Raw genomic sequence first — 20,837 nt, forward strand, 5'->3', positions numbered from 1 at the left:
AGTAAGAAATGCTGTAGTTTCTTTTGCTGCTGACTCATAGAGCTATGCAAGAGTAAAACTGCTAGAATTGTGAAAGAAAAAAATTAACAAAAATCCCATCCTAATGGAAGTGTCTTATCTTTCCCAGCTGATTAAACAGCAGTCATCAGGGGAATCATTTAAAAGGACCATGCTCCCAGAACTCTTCTTCTAAGTGTCAAGAAAAAAATAATTGAGGACAAGAGGAACATCAGGCTGAATAAACCGTGCTAGGATGCCCACTGATCCTAGCTGATATGAAACAATAAGCCTCTAGCCCAAGTGACAGAGCTTCTGCCATTCAATGAAGTCTTGCAGCTGAATAAGTGACTGTCGTGAAGCCAATATCTGTGATGAACTTTAGCCTTCAGGGCCATTGGATGACACGGAGGCCAGAATAAAAACAGCACCTTTAGTTGTCGCCACCATTTTCATTTTCATGTACTGGTCAAACTAACATACTCCTCCTCTGCCCCTCATAATCTGCACATTTTTGGAAGTGATTTACATCAGGTTCTTCAGTGTTGCCTAGTATACCAGGAATATGGGATAGCCCTTGCTACTCTGCTGAAGACCAGGACGCAGCCATATTCTACTGTAGCACAAAGACTATAGGCAGATGCCAGCAGTGAAGGACAGAAGAAAATTAACTGTATCAATTATAATGAAATAAAATGAACAAACATCTTTAAAACATCTGTGCAAATAGAAACAGGACTGAGACCACAGACTCACTTCACATAAGCTGTGGAACAGCAAATAGATAGTAGTGACCTGGAACTATTTGAGCTGATAATGTAGAACTAATTACAAATGCTCTAAGCCAACCAGTCACTCATAGGTGGAAGTTGAATACACTTGGGTCTTCCTGGAGATTTCAAATCTGGTGAAAACAAGTGAAATGTGTTTAGAAGTCTCTCTTGTCTCACAAATATCTTTTACTATCAAAAGCCATCATCCAATTTGGCAGTATCATACAACAAACAAGCTGAAGGTAGATGAAGAGCAGGAGTGTCGCACCTTTTGAAAACAGTGTGGTGGCACAGTTGTGTGTGTGTGTGTGCACGCGTGCACCCACAAGACTACAAAATTCCTGTTTAAGACTATGACTACTTGTACCTACAATTATCATTCTCTCCCCTTGTAAAAATTCGGTTCCAATATTTAGCTAGAAATGTAGCTGAATAACAAAAAATCCACTATTTTGCACTTGGAACATGTACTCAAAAGTAATAAAAATGGTAGAGTCATGAGAAATAAATAGATACAGGAACTAAATAAAAATTATAGGGAAGATGTGACATTTGGCATTAAACAATTGTCAACCCAATATTCTTTACTATGGCTCCAGCATTTTGCTGGCATTATGTCTATAACACACATTTGGACTTTCATTTAGAGCATACAAGCTACAAAGTATTTACATGGAACTTTTAATAGAGATTACAAATATAATTTCTTCATGAAAAAACACTGTACTCCAATATACTGTATAGCGCATGCATGAAATTCTAAGAAATACAGCAACCTATGATATAGATTCTCAACCTGTACATCATAACCCCTGGGAGAGAAGGATGTTGTGACTAGCCTCCATTTCTTTCTGGCTAAGCAGGGGTGGGGAAAGGATTGAATCTTTTATAAGACTGGGTCATAGGTATGGAAAAATGTTGCAAATGGAATTGTTGGCCCTTACTCAGTACACCATGTAAGTGCCTACAGTTATGCACATGTTTAAGTGCTTTCCTGAACTGGGGCTCTGAGGATGGTGGATTTGCAACAATAGTAGAGCCCATTCTAGTGGTCAAGCATTACAAAAATTAGATAGGTCTAAATCCAGGACAGCAAAGTCTCATTACCTGCCTGAAAGATGAGAATGGCCCCCAGGTGATGGGGAAGAGATTTGCCTGCATATGATTCTCTGGTACTAAAATGAAGTGAATGTTCCTGCACTGACAGAAAATGCACCCAGCGAAGGAATAAAAATACCTTCTGTTACAGAAATGACAATCACGTCTTTCCTTTCATTTCTGAGAAACATCATTGGTAATCCATTCATGCCTCCAGTGTTTGTAAGGGATAATATTCTCCTGTTAGTGCAGAGATGCTCAATTAAGCAATCAGCCAGGGCAGGGTATAGTTAATGATAGCCCTAGGTTGCTCTGAAGCAATGGGAATACTGGGGGTGATTTATTTTAGTTATTTCTGATTAAAGATGATGACAATTACTTTTTACATGCTGCAATAGTTTCAGCTGAATTTAGTTGTTGGCACGGTTCTGTTGTTACATCCACTGCCCCGGGTGATGTCAGCCCCCCTGGAGATCCAGAGCTGGTTTCCCTGCCAGTGCAGCTAACTACTACTCCAACCACCCACCACCAGAGCCCCAGGTTAAATCAGTCATGAAAGGGAGAGGTCCCAAAGCACTTGATAAGGATGTCTTCACTGCAGAGTTAACTTGAACTATAACGTAAGTATTGCCCCTAGCTCAAGTCCTGTCCATACACAAAAACCCTTAACTTGAGTGTGGTGGTGCTTTTAACTCAAGTTAAGGGGCCCACAGGCTGGTACAGACTACAGGTTCACTTGCACAACTTGTCAGCTGCTAACACAATCGCACTGTAGTTCATGTGTTTCGCAGTGTGGCTGCTCTCACTCGAGGCAGCCTAACTTGAAAGGAGTTAACTTGAGTTAACTGCAGCAAAGACAGAACCTTAGATGGTGCTTTTTGATTATCATTATTATTATTCAAGTAATGTTACCCACAGTTTAATTGTGGCAAAATGCTTGCATTTCTTTTGTGTGTATTTTCTGCTGTGAAAGGTTCATAAGCCATCTTCCACTTCCTAGGGAAGGTAAATGGAATAATTGAGTAGAGATAATGACATTTACCCCATGGAAAATTATTGTGTGTAAATTGTAGCTTGAATATCTCCTTAAGTGGAGGATTAATAGATTGTATGTTCAGAGAGGTGGTTTGAATGTTTGTTTGTTATAAAGACTCCAAAATGGAGACAAGAGCAAAATAAAATCATTAGCATCTTTAAGGCATCGGTCAGGTGCAGCAAGTGGGAGTATTCTCCCATGGGAGCTCCCAATTCTTTCCATCTCTTCAGGAGGTTCTGCAGCCAGAAACTTAATAAAATATAGCTTTAGTGGCATTTAAAAAACAGAAAAAAGGTTTTATTCCATGTTATGAACATTTGTTCTTCAAGGATGAAATCCTGATCCCACTCAAGTCAACAGAAGTTTGGACATAGACTACAGTGTGGCCAAGATTTCATCCCGGATCTCTAAGTTAGAGATAAATTTAGTAGAGCTACAGGGGATTCTGTGGTTAATGAACGTACTGTAATACGCAATCCAATGTTAATTATGTTCAGTATTTTCCTACTATAATTCAGCCAGAAATGAAGATGTTCTAGGCGATTTAGAATTGACTGAAAGCGTATGTCCTCTTACGTATGATGGCTGGCCAGTAGAGATCTGGGGGAACAATGAGGCTTATTAATTTTTTCTTAGATGTGTGTTGCTGTTGGGGTTGCATTGTCAGTGAGCAATTGCCAGCCTCTGTTTATCATTAATTGTACCTTTAAGAGTGTAAAGGGTTCTCTTTTACATATTTCTTATAAATATAAATAAAATATATACACAGAACAGAACATTTTTGGTCTTTTGCACTGATAAGGGACTTGATCCTTCTCATGTTGAAATCAATAGCAAACTCCCAACATATTCAATGGGATTTGAATCAGGTCTCAAAGGCCCTACGTGGCCTAGAATTTCTTATAATTAGAGCTCCAATACATAACTTCTTAAAGGTCTTGTTTTATTATTCATTCCTGGATTTAAAACTTTCAAAAGTTGGAAGAATGTGATTGATGTTTTTACTGCTAAACTGACAGTGGATCAGCAATGTGGAGGTCCTTATAAATAATTACCACATTTGAATATGAGTTTACAATTATATCAACTAAAAGAGATTATATATGCAAACTCTCTTGAACAGTAATGAAAGATTAGCACCCAGACCCTTCAGCTGAGGCTGAAATGAACACCATATGGATCTGGGGGGTTGTTCAAAACTTGCTTAAGGCTCACCTTCAGACTCCTCTGATCCTGCTCTGTTCATCTGTCTGGACTGTGTTGATCTAACTTACACTGGGGTGCAGTGGAAGCAGGGGCAACCTACAGTCTAGGATTGGCATAGCTCAGGGATATCCTGGTCACATCCCTTTTCCATTCTATGCCAGCAGCAGGGAGGCATAATAATGCAGGGGCCCCTAGATCATCTCTAAATCACTAGAGGATACCCTTTACACTAGGATGATCCTCTCTGGGCTTGTTAAATTGGCTTTAAAGGTCAGATTATGCCAAGCAATGTGGCACAAAGCTGCCACACTGCATGAAGAAATCTGGCCCTGTATTTGTACATTACAAAAGGGACAGATTTTAGAGTAAAAACACAGATAATAATCCATGATGCCGTCAACACTGTACAGTCTGTTAAATTCAGCCTGGAGTCTATTTCCAAGCAAGTGTGGATATAAAAACCCTTTTTTATCATCATTATTGGTGGACCTTGTGACAGAGTGCTGAGATCTGACAGGTCAGCACTCTGATCACTGTAGCCTCAATTAGTGTCTTTCCTCCCCTCTCCCCCCCTGACCAACCTGATAAAAACCCAGGAAGGAAGGGTTACAAGAGAGAGGAAGACAGGGCTAGCTGAGCCTGGAATGAAGGAGCTCCCTAGAGAGGGAGACCTCCTTTTCTCCTAGGACCCTGGCAAAGAAAGGCTGAAAGAAGTGAAGTTAAAACTGTGATGTTGCACTGTACTGGGGTTGGTGGACAGGCTTAGAATAAAATACAGCTCACACACAAGAAGAAATCAAGTCTGAGCAGTTTTGGGGGCATCAGAAGATGGGGACAGCCTGGCTGTCCCAGTCCTGACTGTAATCACTGCTATATTCTGAATTGGGCTCAAACTTATTACTTGTTATAATTTTTCACCAGATATGTGTATGTTGCTTTTATGAGGAAATGTATATTAAAGATATTATCCATAACAACTGTACAAATAATTCTCAATAGCTTTGTTCCTCTCACATTTACATTGTTACTTATTTAAATTCATTTTAGGTCCCTTACACCACAAACTGAAGACAAACCTACTTGAACTATTTATGTTATCATTTGGGGCACTTAAGTTAAATGACATGCAGAAAAGTTACAATGCTCATCCAGCATATACAGCGTGAACTAAGGCTAGAACACAATCTACTGAGGATGCACGAAAGAAAATCAAATTAGAATGTTTGTGTCTTGTTACGTCTTAATTTTTCTCAAATGGTCACATTTTCTATTTTTTAAAACTACTGGTGTCAGTTTATGTAGACATAATAAGGATGGGAATAAATATTGTTGACTCACTTATTTCTGCTTTCTGAAAACCTATATGAATACTTTAGTCATCAGTTGTGTGTGTTTTTGAAAGTATACGTGAACACACAATATGCAAAAAAAAAATCTATACCGAGCATTTCTAGTCTCACTGATTTTCCCCCTTCAACTATTTATAGCAAGAATGTCAGAACAAACTGCTTATCACCCACCTCTCACATGCAGTGCAAGACTATTAGTCTCTATGACAACCTGAACTGAATAAACCTACTAAGAAACCATCTATACTATAAAAAAAAAAAAAAAATCCTGGAAATAATGGCTTCTCCAAGGATCTGACAGTGCCTAGCTATGGCCCGATCCTGCTTCCATTAAAGTCAAGGCAAGATTTTCCGGGGACATCAATGGGAACAGAATAATGCCCATATAGAAGCCAAAAGACAAACCTTGATCACTGTTCTTTTCAAGATGAAATTGATTACCCCTCCCCTCCTCCATGATTTAGGGCCACCAGCACCAGCATATGTTTGAGCAGGAGGAATCTGCTTTAGCTTACTGCTGGTATAAGGTCCTTGACGCCAGCAGGTCTAGAAGAACTCAGGTCTACCATAGCCACTCCAACACGCTAAATGCCTGTAACTTTCCCCTCCCCCTCCCCACACACTTACATCATCGGTGAAGGGGTGGGCTGGTGTAAGAAGTAACTATGCCACCTCCTCCATCTCTACGGCAGTGGAGAATCTCCTTATACAGGAGCAATTCTATCTCTGGATGGTTTAAGTGGTTTCTGCACAGACCTGAGAGAACAGCTTCAGAATCTAAATACACCTTTACCTCGATATAACGTGACCCGATATAACACGAATTCGGATATAACGCAGTAAAGCAGTGCTCCAGGGGGGCGGGGCTGCGCACTCCGGTGGATCAAAGCAAGTTCAATATAACGCAGTTTCACCTATAACGCGGTAAGATTTTTTGGATCCTGAGGACAGCGTTGTATCGAGGTAGAGGTGTACATGCCAAACTTACTCAATATCTTAGTACAGTATGTTCCAGTAGGCACAGGACACAATGTTCACTGTACACCATACTACGGTGGATATGGACATATACCTTTGTAAAAGAGTACCACTATCTTCTGAAAGGCTTTCATAAAGTGGATGTTGTCGTAACAGTATTCCTGAACCTTCTGGAGAAGAATTAGCTCTGACTGGCCTTGGGTGCTGAACACAGCCAGCAGGGGTGCATATTGCTGAAAGAGTGGGGGAAAAGGCAAATTATTTTATATAGAAGTACTGAAAGTGAAAAATTACAGACACCATTACTACAATTTAACTCCTTGTAAATTTCATCTTTGAAAAACAATCACCTAGAGAAAGATGTGGTTGCTACCAGGGCCGCTGAGAGCGGGTTTGTGCCCTGGTGAAATTTTTTTTTCCCAGGCCCCCAGCAAGGGCGGACCGGCTCAACAGGGCCGACGAGGGGGGGAAGCTGGGCCCCAGGCCCCCTTCCGGACCGCTGGGCCCCAGTAATTTGTACCAGCTTCCCCCCACCCTCTCGTGGGCCCTGGTTGCTACATTTACACAGATTTTATTGCCAATAATATTCACTTCTATAAGTGCCATTAACACAAATATACACAAGCTTTTTTAAAACAGTGTTGGCGCACTTGTTATGGATTATTTTAATGTTTCACTTTGCTATTGAATTGTGTAAAATGAAGTTATAAGACCCATTATGTCAGAGTATTGTCATTTGTACGCTGTTTGGTACAGCCAAAGATAAGCAACTATGATGTATGATGTTTCAACAATATTCTGGATGCTACATGTTGCAAAGAGAGCACCAACAATTTCACACACCCAGACCTGATGCTCCCGATAATCTGAAATCCCCAGTTTCATGGCGGCTTCAGAGATCATAATAAAATCCAGTATATGAAAACCATTAACTTGAACAAACTAGCAGCATGTGACTCACCATGCTGGGGCATGAATTAGAAGTGACCTTTCCTTATGCAAAGAACACAGTAGCTTTTCCAGTACACAAAATTAAACTATTTAATATAGTACACTGACAAGGTAGTAATGGTCCTTTTTATGACTTTTAACATAACAATTAAAGATCCAAAGAAAAAAGGTAGCTGCTCATAAAAGGTCAGAACTCCATTTTGTTATGGAAATACTTCTCTTCCCTTTGAAGAAGGAAGTTATGCCAGTTATGGCCTTATTTTCATCTGATCTTTCCTTCTAAGTAATCATAATTTACCCTTCTTGCTTTCTCATTTCTTTCCCTCTCATTAGGGGGTTGTATTGTATTGAAATCAGTGGGACTACTTGCAGACTTAAACTTAAGCACATGCTTAAGTGGTTTTTCTTTAGTACTGGGGCCAGGGTACTCGGCACCTTACAGTTTTGAGTCCGAGGGGAGACAAACTTCCTCTGGTCTTCCCCAGTGCCCAAGTGTACATTTTCAAAGCTACTGCCTACATTATTGCCTAAATTTCATTCCTCAACATGTCCTTTACACCGAAGGTGTTACCTTCAATATAAATGTGTTCATACACTGAATTAAATAGCTTCACAGTGGGTCAGATCCTGAAGTTCTTACTTAATAAGGTCAACGGGAATAGGACTGAGTAAAAACTGCATAAGGACTTGGGCCAAGTACAGTAACTCACTTAAAGTCGTTCTGGTTAACGTTGTTTCGTTGTTACATTGCTGATTGATTAGGGAACATGCTTGTTTAAGTTGTGCAATGCTCCTTTCAAATGTCGTTTGGCAGCCGCCTGCTTTGTCCACAGCTTGTAGGAAGAGCAGCCTGTTGCAGCTAGCTAATGGGGGCTTGTAACCAGGGTGGACCGGCAGCCCCCCTAAGTTCCCTGTGCAGCAGCCACCCAACAGGCTATCAATCGGCAATTCAGCTGTCCCTCCCTCTACTGCCATGTGCTGCTCCTGCCCTCTGCTTTGGAGCTGCTCCCAGAGACTCCTGCTTGCTGTGCAGGGGGGGGGGGAAAGGGGAATAATGTCAGGGTGTCCCCCTCCCCTCTGCTCCTGCACCCCACTTACCCCTTCTCCATATAGAGCAGGGAGGGGACACAGACGGAGAGAGACAGAGAGAGAGCTTGCGGCAGCAGCTGCTGTCTCAACTTTCTGATCCACTTAAAAAGACAATGCACTTAAGAGTGGGTCAGTGTACTTAAAGGGGCAGTGTGCATCTCTCTCTGACACACACAAGGTGTGTGTCTGTCTCTGTCTGCTATGCTGTCTCCCCTCCCTCGTGTCCGTGCTGCCTTGTATGAGAGGCTACATTAACAACAATGTGTTAACCCTTGAGGGCTCAGCCGAGTGCTAGTTCATCATTTAGCAGCAAGGCATTCCCTGGGAAATATCCCTCCCTCTTCCACCCTCTAACTTCACCACCTCAACCAAGCTTCACAATCATCATAGCTGTGAACAGTATTAAGTTGTTTGTTTAAAACTTATACTGTGTGTATATCTATATAATATATAGTTTTTTTGTCTGGTGAAAAAAATTTCCCTGGAACCTAACCCCCCCCCCGCCATTTACATTAATAATTATGGGGAAATCTGATTCACTTAACATCGTTTCGCTTAAAGTCGCATTTTTCAGGAACATAACTACAATGGTAAGCAAGGAGTTACTGTATTCAGTGTTTCTTTTGAAAATTGATTCATCAGCTATTCTCCTAGGCAGAGACACAAGCTTCACAGTCTGTAATACAAGCTTGGTAATTTGAGGTACAGTATTGCAAGGTTCTTGTTTCCAACTTTTATTTAAGTGTTGATAGAACCTCTCCCACCAAGCAACTACAAGTACAAAAAGTGCTAGAACTTAGTTAATATTAGCAAGTAAAATAGTCACTCTCCCTCAGTATACTCAAATATTTTTCAACCGTGTGGTTATCATCACTTTGGTAACAACAGTGCCAACCCTGTGCTTGGGGTGCAAGCTTGGGGTATTGAGATCCTTCCCTCTTTGGCCCTTCAATTGTCCAGCACTTGTTTAATTGGAAACAGATGTTGAGAGACGTAACAATACACGCTACAGGTCTCTATTCAGTAATGTCAATGGGACTCCAATATTGTCCAGAGATTAATGGTCTCCTGCTGCTACATAACTACTAAGGAGTTTATTTTAAAAATATAGCCCAAATTCTCTGTTTATAGAGGGAGACCTCGATCGTTTCACTGCTCTGTCCACTCCATTCACATTTCTCTTTTACCCAATGACTGATAGGGTCAATAGATTCAACACGTTACAGGTTTGTAGTGAAATTTTCAAACATCTAAATTACTTAGGATCTCTAGTCCCATCTTCAAAAAAGTCACTTATTAGGAGCCTAAATCATGTTGCCTTTCAATCACTCAGGCTCATAAGTGAATTCTGAAAATGGGATTTACATGCTTTTGAAAATTTTGCTTCAAGTTACCTAATAAATTCAATCATACAAGAATCAATTACCTGGCACATTCCATTTGTAATAGGACTGAATTAGATATGTGGGATGGAACAGCATTCCAGATTCACAACACCGTGTCCCACCCCCTGCAGTGTGGGGGCAGGATTAGAAAGCAGTGCAGGGACACGGAAATACTGCAGTTTAGGACTACAGCACTGGGCTGGTATAGCTAGACTCCCACAGGAGAATCAGAGAACTTCTGGGATAGATTGTTAAAAGTAGATTGGCAAAGAATATTATGCTGTGGAAGCTACAATCTGTTATTGGGCAACTTAACTTTGTATACCGAGTGATGGGTTCTGTGCAGGCATTTGCATCAGACTGTCTGCTGCCACTGTGGGAATAGCAAAGTCTGGCCATTTTATAAAGGTTAATAAAGAGATGAAGGAGGATTTGGGGGAGGGAGGGGGTGTGGAAACAGTTTCTGAATCAATTTAATAGAGTGGTTGGTTGGTTTTGGTTTTGAAGAAAAGCATTGGGAGCAATGGGTTTTGGAGTATTTTGCAAAGTCAAGTGGTGTGCCCAGAAATTGTCCTCAGACTGGATACAGAAATGTATTGTAAAGGATATAACATTCCTGGAATTCTTTCCCATTTTGGTAGCAGTAATATTTGGGGAATGGAGGTTGCCAAAGAAAGAGTACATTTTTGGAGTGACAACTTGGCAGTGGTACATTATCAATTGCCAGTCCTCTAGATCACCCAGGGTTATGAGGCCGGTAAGGGCATTTGTATATTGTTTAAATCTTAACATATGTTTTTCTGCCAAGCATGTGCCTGGGATTGATAATGGTATAGCTGATCATTGCCACAATTTCAGTCAGATGAACAAATTTTGGGACCTGGCACAGGCCAACAAGGAACGAGAACGGATGGCAGTAACACTCTGGAACCTGGCAGTAACACTCTGGAACCTGGCCTTATGATAGCTCTCACGGTAGTTCAGAGCTCAGTAGCACCATGAAAGTTTAGGGCCTATGACAGAAGTTTTAATGATTTTGTGCAATTCCAGAGAAGGGAGAGTCTGTCAATGATATCGCTTATTCCAGAAGACCAGATTTTTCAATACGTGGGGTCTCTGGCACCCCGAAGGTTGGCTGCATCTATTAGGCCTTAAGTTTGCCAGTAGTCTGAATGGTTATCCAGATCCTTGTCGAAGGTTCTTAGTCCTGAGATTTTTAGTAGAGTGGTCTCAAGACACATGCCCTATAGAGGATCCATGTCATCCCATCCCACTTCAAAAACTTAAAAATGTGGTGCAAGTTTTCTGTCAAATACACAGATGGAGACAGGAGGCAGCCTTGTTCAAGGTTGAATTCCTGATAGTGTTTTTTTTCAGCTTTTAAAGTCAGTGAACTAGTGCCTGGGTCAGCGAGGGATACTTCAGGAAGAGCTTTAGAGTGGAGGGATTTACAGTGGGAAGAGCAATCAGTCTTCTTAAACCTGAGGTTCTCAAAAACTGATCTGTGGGGGTGAAGGGAGGGGATAATGAGTCCATAATGGTACAGGAGCGGTCCAAGGCAAGGATTTGCCCAGTAGGGCTTGAAGGACTTATACAGCACAGAGACCCATTGAAGAGTGGCCCCTCTTTATTCATGATGATGGAAGGCCCCCTCCTCACAACATACCAATTGGTTACAGTTTTCAAAAAGGGGCTTACAAACCTTGGGCTACCAGTGCAAGAATTTGGTTCCCACTTTTTCTGGACAGGGGCTGCAACAGCTACAGCCCTGCTAAGGTGAGGGGCCAAAGTAATTCAGGCAATTGGCCGATAGCATTCAAATGCATACAGGATGTATGTGAGACCTCAGGTAGAGAATCAGGGCAAATTTTCTTGTATTTACACTTTCAGAATCATGCAAACTGGACAACTGAGCAGTGGGGTGGACTTTGTATACTGGGCATTCAGGTGGAGCCTCCAAGGTATTGGGCAGTTAACAGCTGGGCTTACGGAGTGAGGCAGTCCTGAGCTGGCATGGAAGGAGAGGCAGGGTATGGGACTGGCTGACACTCTTTGTACACTCTTAGGCAGTCTGGGAGTGGACACTGAGTGCAAATATTGTTCACCTCAGTTAAAAAAAAGAGAAAAAAAAGGAAGGAAAGAATCTGACATTCTGGAAACCTAGAGAGGGAGGTGAGAAGGCAGCCAAGCATGTTGTCTGGATCAGCAGGGAGCCAACCCCCTCTTTCCTGTACTGTACTATTTGTTGCCAGGTACTCCCAGATATTTTAAGTGAATAAAGCTGTAGCCTAATTAAACCACGGCCATAGCCTCCTGTCCTTCTTCCAGCATGGACAGACAATGTGCTGTTCTGGGTTGAGAGAGTGAGTTTAGGTCAATGTACATATCAATAGGCCAAGCCTGCAACCTTTACACAGGCATGAAGTCCCACTGGTCTCAATGGAACTACTCCCATAAGTAAGGACTTCTTCTGAGAGTAAATTTTGCAGGGCTGGATTACAAGACAACAATATCTGTACATCACAATGTACTGAAAAACAACTTGTCTATTTATTTATTTCCAATGTTAATATTCTGAAAGTTGTCCCTTAATACACGAGCTGCATTATGAATACTACACCCCATGTTAAAAAAAAAAAACAAAAAAACAAAAAACTGACCTCATAGATGCAGTGCTACAACTATGAACTAAGTGATTAAACCAATCACCACCACAAAGTGGTAAATAAAGTCACTGCGGGAACTCCAAAATGCATCTTCCTGCTGGAAGAGAATTGTGTTGAGTTTTTCTTCCCATCTGATCCCACAGCTGGAAAAGGCTCCATGACCAGCATGCAAGGTGCAGAACATATGTGGGATGCTTTGTGTATGCTGAATACAAACCTTAGGAGAAGGAACTGAGGAAGAAGGGACAGCAGTAGTGGGCAACCAACATTAGAGATTTGGAAAGGTAAGAGGCATTGTGTGCAAAGCACAGATCCATGTCATCATACACGAAATTGGAAGTTCAGCAATTTCCCAATATATGCTGGTCTTAAAAGACTGGTGAGCATAGCCTCACACTCAAAGTTTACAAGTTCACCAGGACTCTTCAGTGGAATTATGCTCTTCTCCCCAATTCAAGTGCCTGATATTTATTTTACAGTTCTTCCCAATTCAGTTGGGAAGTACTAGCCATAATATTGTTGGTGGGTTTTTTTTAAAATGCCCCTGAATACTTTTCAGCCACATTGTAAAATGTTTGTATCCTTATGAGGTCACCTTCTCTTCTTCAGTACTTTGACCAAAAGCGCTGACTGTCACCATACAGCAGGCACAGGGCATTATTCCCCATATATGGAAGATATTGTTCTAATACTTAATATCAATGTCACACCAGGTTCTATGCCTTCCAGATTTAAACATCAAAAAAAAAGTTTACTGACACCTGTGGAGTATTTTCTTGTTGTTTACAACCCAGGCACATGCACACGCATACACACCTTTAGATGCTTAAGTGCTTGTTCTGCAACCAGCTCTTCCTTTTTGTTCCATTCAACAGCATTCATTATACAGGTCCAAAGGAGTCCAATCACTGCAGGCTCTGGCAGATCATTTCTCTTCATTTCCTCTTTTACGTAAAGCACTACCTAGTGAAAGAAAGAAACTTCCCACAATAGTTTGTACAGTTCGTGTATTTATAGTTCAGAATTTTATCTAAGGTATGGATTATAACAGACAACAAACGTGGAATTAACTGCAATCATGTATGGAATGTTTTTTCCTTAAAATGTCCTACAGAGTAAAACTTGTTCATTTTTCAAGTCTTTATGTACAATGTAAAACAAATAATTCGAGCACCAGTCTTGACGACACAGATGCCCTGTGATTATGTTTTTGTGCAGAATTAAATAAGGAGTAAATTAAATAATTCTAAGATGGCTAGAGGAAGCCTGTGGGTCTATACGCATATTTCCCTATAGTCACTGTTCGTTTAAGTCTTTGCCTAATTGGGTAACAGTATGAATATAAAAAATAAAAAAACCTCTCCCCACCTCTTTAATTGGGCATTCCTGAGACAGACGTTCCTGTAGTTCTTTTTGAAGTTCTTTACGAGTCCCCAGTGACTGCTGGACTCGGAGGAAATCTGAGAGCTCTTTTAGCCCTGCATCCGTGAAGTACTTAGCAAAATGCTCCACGTTCTGCCGATTGGCTGGAAATAGTTCCTAGAAGGCAGAGAATGCTTTCCTGTTAAATAAACTACCAAGAATGCTTATGGTGAGGAAGGAGAACTGGTTAAAAATTAACATAGGGACCTCAAATTGAAGATGAAAAAACGTAACTGGCAATGGACTTAAAAGAAAATTAATGTTTGCATTTTCAGTGGAGAAACCACATTAATTTTTATATTGGCTTATTTTAGAGATGGTTAGAGAGAGAACACTACAACTCTTAAGGTTATATACAAAGAAAAGACAAGTAATTTACAAATTAATATTAAAGTCTGCATATTCATAAAAAAACCTTGAGTTTAAGATAACAGTTCAAAACAAAATTATCAGAGACATTATACAGAATGAGAAAGAAGCTCTCTTCCTCCCCCCACCCCACCCAGTTCCAGAAGCCTTGTGTACTAGTGAGCACAAATGTAGACCATAAAGCCATCATGCTAAGATCAGTGACCATGACCACAAAGCATTTCTACATATTTACATTTTGAGAGAATAGATCAGTGTGTTATTTACCATACACTGCACAAAGGCAAATAGGAATATTTCTGAGAGCCATCCAACAAATAGGGAAAATTACTGCATTTAATAGACAGCACACCATTAAAATAACTCATTCACAGGGGTGGCATCATTCAGCCCATATAATTCACAGCGATAGCAGACCTGTGAATTATGAGACTCGAACTATGAAAAAAACCAGTTGGCAACTTCCAAGTCTGCTACTACAACTAACACCTCATCTTGTCAGGGACACACCAGTTCCCAGTGTCTGAAAGAATGATTCATGATTTGGAAAACAGGCCTTATAACAGACACTAAAGGAGCACACTCCATTTACTTATCTATCTTGATCTACAAGTACCTACACAGGAGATCTCATTTGATACTGAAGCCTTTTAATCTAGCAGACAATAGCATGATACATTCCAGTGGCTAAAAGCTGAAGATAGCAATGTTCAAACTGGAAATAATACAGAAAAATATTTTATTTTATTTTTTAACCATGTCGGTAATTATTTATTGGAACAGATTTCCAAGATATATGGTACATTTTTTCAATCATTTGGACTTTTTTAAATCAAGATTTGCGGTCTTTACAGAAAGATATGCTCTAGTTTAGTTGCATATTGGGCTAGAAGCAGTGATTACTGGGTGAAACTCTCTAGTCTGTGTTATGCAGAAAGTCAGATTTATAATCTATCTTTATAATCTAGGAGTCTTCAGGCACATGCAAGAAGAGACCTGCACATTAGACAGCAAGAATCTACTATTTCTTCCCAGGAACCCACAATTCTCAACACTTCAGGCTGTTGCTATGATCCAAGAATTATATGCATGAACCGCAAGGCCATTGGCCTGACCACACACTGCTCCTAGTGGTTCTGCAGCTATCATTGTAGAACCACTGACTACCAAAATGCTTAGTCTTGTATTCATTTTCTGATGATATCCCAACACTATTTCACAAATTTTATTTTAAATTATAGAGCAATAATTCATTTTCAAGAGTATAATAATTTCATAAACCACTGTTGCTTCACTCATGGTTTTGTGCAACTACCAAACTACGTCAATAAAATAAAAGCCCCAAATACACACATACTTGTTATTTACACTCTGTTACCAGAGTTTCAGTGGACAGTAACAAATAAAAGTTAATTAATTCTCTGGCTTCTTAAACTATATTCTTCAGTCTTCCAGAGGCTTTCTGACATGGAAAAACAAAAGTGGATTGGAAAAAAATTACAGGACCTGATGCTTTAACAATGATGCAGGGACAGTAGCTCTAACATTATTGATGTGATTCAAAATATGTCATTTTTTGGGGGGGAGCATTAGTGGGAATTAACATTTATGACAAAGTAGCATCTGCCTTATATATCCTCCTCTTCCTAAAACAAACAACAAAAACTCCCAGAAAATACGTGGTACTTACTAGCAATCGCTTGTCTAAACTGGCTTTTCTTAAAGAGGAGGTAACTGAATTGGCATCTTTTTCTGCCATCCATGATTTGAAAAGCTTTACAGCAAAAGATGCCGCAATTCCTATTTAAGAAAATAAAGTAAACAAGAACACACACTTCAGCAACTTTCTGAATGAATTAGCAATGCTTAAGAGATTTAACAAACTAGGTAGAAAGCAAGATTATGTGTTCTGTGGATTCTTTGTCAAAGATAATAAGCATTTACAGTTTGTGTTTAGATTATTTTTATTTTAAATGCAATCTTATTTTTCTGAATTACTCTGCAAAGTTCACAAGTACTTTCAAACATGCTGTTTTTCTATCTGCATTGGGCCATTCAGATTTCCCCCATTGTTTTTCTTGGAATTGGTCTTGTTTTCATTTATAGAATATGTCAATGATTAAAAAAACAAATTAATTTTGACAGATTTAGATAGAGAATCAGTTTAAGTAGAAGGATACTTCACTGTCTAAATAATTTGAAATAAATTAAAATATGCACTGGAGGAAACCTGATGAAAACCCTCCAGAGTTATACAGTAGTGCTTTATTATCATAAACGAAACAACACTACTTCCTTTGTACATCATTTAGCTTAGTGTAAGGAAAAAATATAGAGTATGTATTATTTTTTCTTTTGTGTTCCTGTATCTAGAATCACCATGGGATTGTGGCTATTCAAAACACTTATGTAATATCTTAAAGTAGGAGTGCATTCGCTTTGAAATTGCATAGGTTTTTTACAGGTAACTTTAATGGCCTTTTTTTGTTCTGTGTTTGCACAATGCCTAGCACAATGGGGTTCTGGTCCATGACTGCAGATCCTGGGTGCTAACATCATAAAAACAAACAACAGCTGCCCCACCCTGTTCCCAGGTATTCATCATCTTCTCCCTCACCTCAAAATCATCTGGTTTTAAAATGAAAATAGGACATAGCTAGGTAGGAAGTGAGCGTGACTTAGTTGTTCTTTGCTAATTTACAGATGCTCACTTTCTCTCTTTTCATTTGTAGCGAATCATAAACTATCTTCTGAAAAGATTATTCCCTGAGCATCCCCAAAGAGAAAAATAACATGCATGATTTTCAATGACATTGCTATGGCAGTTTTTCCAATCTTGCTTAGTGGAATGTTGGCTATGGGGCATGAGCACGAGACAAGTGCTAAATGTAACTGCAAATGCTCAACACCTCTCAGCATCAGGCCTAAAACTTTACACTTTGCATTTGACTTTTATATTTGTGTGTCAAGTTGAAACTGACATGAAGCAAAAATACAGTTACATAGCCTCTGACTATTCAGCAGTGAGAAAGAGTGTGTTTGACTAACACAAGATTTAAAGAACAATGCATGCCTATGATTATGTATCTGCAAAATAGTTCATTTTTGACCACAGCTCACTCTACCAAAGTTTAAAAAAAATGATGCATTCCAAATCTATAACTGAATTTGTATAAAAGACAACGCAAGTCATTTATAGTTAGAATTCATTATACACAGTCTATAACAGAGGTGGGCAAACTACGGCCCGCGGGACCATCCTGCCCTGGCCCAGGAGGCTAGCCCCCGGCCCTTCCCCTGCTGCCCTCCCATCCCCCGCAGGCTCAGCTCGCTTGCTCTGCCGCCGGCACAATGCTCTGGGCAGCGGGGCTGTGAGATCCTGGGGCAGTGCAGCTGCAGAGCCCAGCCTGACCCGGTCTCTGTGCTGCGTGGTGGTGGTGGTGGTGGCTGTAGCGCTGCCAGCCACCAGTGCTCCAGGCAGCACGGTAAGGGGGCAGGGGAGTTGGATAGAGGGCAGGGGAGTTCGGGGTGGTGGTGTGGATAGGGGTTGGGGGGGGGGGAAACAGGGGGTAGATTGGGGCAGGGATCCCAGGGGGGCAGCCAGGAAGGAGTGGGGGTTGGATGGCGTGGCACGGGCAGTCAGGGGCAGGGGTTCTGGGGGAAGTCAGAGGAAAGGGAGAAGGGGTGGTTGGATGGCGCAGGGGTCCCTGGGGAGCCATCTGGAATGAGAGGAGAGGTTGGATGGGGCGGCAGAGATCTGGGGGCGGTCAGGGGACAGGGAGCGGGGGAGGTGAGGATGGGGCTGGCGTCCGGGGGGCGGGGAGGGGGGGCAGATAGGAGGTGGTCTGGCCACGACCCCCTCCCCAACCGATTCTCCATACAAATTTATGAAACCCGATGCAGCCCTCAGGCCAAAAAGTTTGCCTGCCCCTGGTCTATATACATACCACTTGCTATACAATACAACATTCTAGTAAACTCAGGTGAGGGAAACATTCCACTTTGTTACCATAAGGACTTTTCATACAGCAATGCCTTTTGGCATAGCTATTGCTTTAAACACATCTTTTCTACTGAAAGTCTGATACCTCACAACAGCTACTTGGGCCACATGATACCTCATTGTATGGAACAGCTCAATAGTGTGCAACAGCAAAAGGCTGACTGGCTGCAAAAAGCAACAGAAAAAACATGGAAGTTTTTGGGCAACTATATGCCAAGAACCAAAAGCACTAGGAATAAGTAAGGAGCTGTCAAAAGTTTAAAACACCAAAGAATATGGCAAGTTTCAGAGTAACAGCCGTGTTAGTCTGTATCCGCAAAAAGAAGAACAGGAGTACTTGTGGCACCTTAGAGACTAACAAATTTATTAGAGCATAAGCTTTCGTGGGCTGTGGTCCACGAAAGCTTATGCTCTAATAAATTTGTTAGTCTCTAAGGTGCCACAAGTACTCCTGTTCTTCTTTTTGCAAAGAATATGGGTTCATAATGTAAGGTTTTTTGCTCTGGATTTACGCAGGGCATAAAAATTGTATCCTTCGACATTAATTTGAAATTCAGCCTTTGTAGTTCAAGGTAAAAATAAATCCCAAGCTTTTATGTTTCCAGATGCCTCTTGTTTTCCTGTAACTAACACAGGCTGTCATTTAAAAGCACTACAGGCCATTACTCTAAAACATAGATTAGTGCTTTTGTTTGAATTTTCTCCTAGATTTATTCCCATTGTGAAAGTTGTGGGTGATGGCAGAGCGGGGCTGCAGCTGTGGCCTTTCTTTCTGTGGCATTTAGAAAACAAATGTGATGAGGGTTAGCATGCTGTAAAGGAGAACATGTTCCACTCCGAGCTGCTTTGAACAGTTGCAATACATTGCAGTGAACACGGATTCATTCCAAAAAATACTTTTGTAAAAAAAAAAAAAAAGTACAACATTGCTAATACGTGTATGAGTTATGATGGGAAACCCACATTCACAGAGAAACAAATGTGAAAAAAAAAGCATCTGGAAAAATATTAAGTCTCTAAAGCAGAAGAAATATCACAATGCACCATAAGATTGAAAGAACAGTTACTTACCCTACATTGGCTGTGATTCTCCAAGGTGATGTAACACTATGGATCCCATTGTAGGTGCATGAGAGTTCAGATTTTTTTAATAAGAGTGTTCACCGGTGTCACATATGTGCACTGTACCTCTTTGTGCTCCCACTCAAGGACATAAAGGGCAGAGTGGCCGTGGCCGTGACCTTCCTTCATATATCAAAGACTTTGTTTGCTGAGGAATCAAAGTGGGGATGGTGGGCAGGTCTGGGAATCCACACTAACACCACTTTGAAGAACGCCATTGCTACAGGGTAACTGTTCTTTCTTCTTCGAGTATGGGTCTGTGTTGATTCACTCAGGATGGTGGGAAATGAGGAACTTCAGCTGTATCTAACAGTGATTGAAGTATTGCTCTCCTAAAGTTGGCCTTACAGCTAAGTCCAAGGCATCGCATTTGAGAAAGGTCAGTGGGCTGCTCCATGTTGCAGCCTTTATGTTTTATGGTAAAGGTACACCAACCAGATGGTAACACAGCGAGATGTATTGGGTTACAGAGAGTGCCCTTAATAGAGATGAACAAAAGGTTGGCCTGCTTTAAATGCAATAAGTAGCCAAGGATCTTGGTATTGGGGCCTGGACAGGGTCCTGACCATGTTGGATTGCCCTTATTGAGAACCTTTTCTATTTACAAAGTTTTTCAGGTAGATGTTTTTCTCTGTGTATCAGGATTTCCTTGACCTATAGGGAGCAGTCCCCGTCCATGGTACTCAGCCAGCCAACAGCCATGCTACCAAATGCAGTGACTATGGGTCTGGGTGGAGCATCTGGCCATGGGGCTGAGAGATCAGGTCTGGACAGTCTGGGAGCTGGATCCGGGACTGATGGTCATCTGTAATAGGTACATCAGCCAAAACTGCCTCAGCCAATATAAGCTAAAAGAATAACCTTTCGATCTTTGAAATCACTCTGGGTATCAAGGGAATCAGAGACAGGCATAGAGCAGGCCTCCCTTACACTTCATCTGGCAATAATCCTACAGTTAGACCCCATCTGGAGCAAAAGTTCTCACACTTGGCATTGTCTCTGGTAACAAACAAAACGGAGGTTCCCTAATGACAGAATATCTGCAGGGACCATTCATGATTTGTCTTGGGTTACCTGCTCAGGAAGTCTGCTGGCTGATGCAGACTGCCAGGTGAGCTGCACCTCCATAGACTTGTGAGCCCTTGAGGAGAAGGATTTGCATACCAAGCACCTATCTACCAGGGATGTCTCTCTCCCCCAGACAGAACAGGCAACAATTATGCTCAGCAATCAGGGGGCTGAGTCAGTCACAGGTCAGGCAGGGTTTAAACCCTGAGGGTTTAGAGCAGTGGTCCCCAGACTTTTTATGTCATGAGCCCACCCTTACTCATAATGGACTTTGTCCACATCCCCCCGGGAGCTCTGGCCAGGGCTGGGGCCGGGAGCAGAGCTG

General features: G+C 41.3%; 1 protein-coding gene and 1 long non-coding RNA gene across 7 annotated transcripts in view; one reads left to right on the forward strand and one right to left on the reverse strand.

The window, feature by feature from the left end:
- The window catches only part of LOC128832774 (uncharacterized), a 38,134-nt gene extending 32,683 nt beyond the window's left edge, over nt 1-5,451 (forward strand). The window contains exon 3 of the long non-coding RNA XR_008444050.1: nt 128-5,451. This is a non-coding gene — a long non-coding RNA (uncharacterized LOC128832774). The remainder of the gene's footprint in view (nt 1-127) is intronic.
- BZW2 (basic leucine zipper and W2 domains 2) overlaps nt 1-20,837 on the reverse strand; it is an 80,811-nt gene that overhangs the window by 4,099 nt on the left and 55,875 nt on the right. For all 6 annotated transcript variants that reach the window (XM_054020373.1, XM_054020372.1, XM_054020375.1 and 3 more), the window contains 4 exons: nt 16,010-16,119; nt 13,897-14,067; nt 13,345-13,491; nt 6,532-6,670 (listed from right to left, as the gene is read on the reverse strand). In XM_054020373.1, coding sequence (XP_053876348.1) covers nt 6,532-6,670; nt 13,345-13,491; nt 13,897-14,067; nt 16,010-16,119 — 567 coding nt within the window. The remainder of the gene's footprint in view (nt 1-6,531; nt 6,671-13,344; nt 13,492-13,896; nt 14,068-16,009; nt 16,120-20,837) is intronic.

This window comes from Malaclemys terrapin, chromosome 2, assembly GCF_027887155.1.
Source record: "Malaclemys terrapin pileata isolate rMalTer1 chromosome 2, rMalTer1.hap1, whole genome shotgun sequence".
In the NCBI taxonomy this organism is placed as follows: domain Eukaryota; kingdom Metazoa; phylum Chordata; order Testudines; family Emydidae; genus Malaclemys; species Malaclemys terrapin.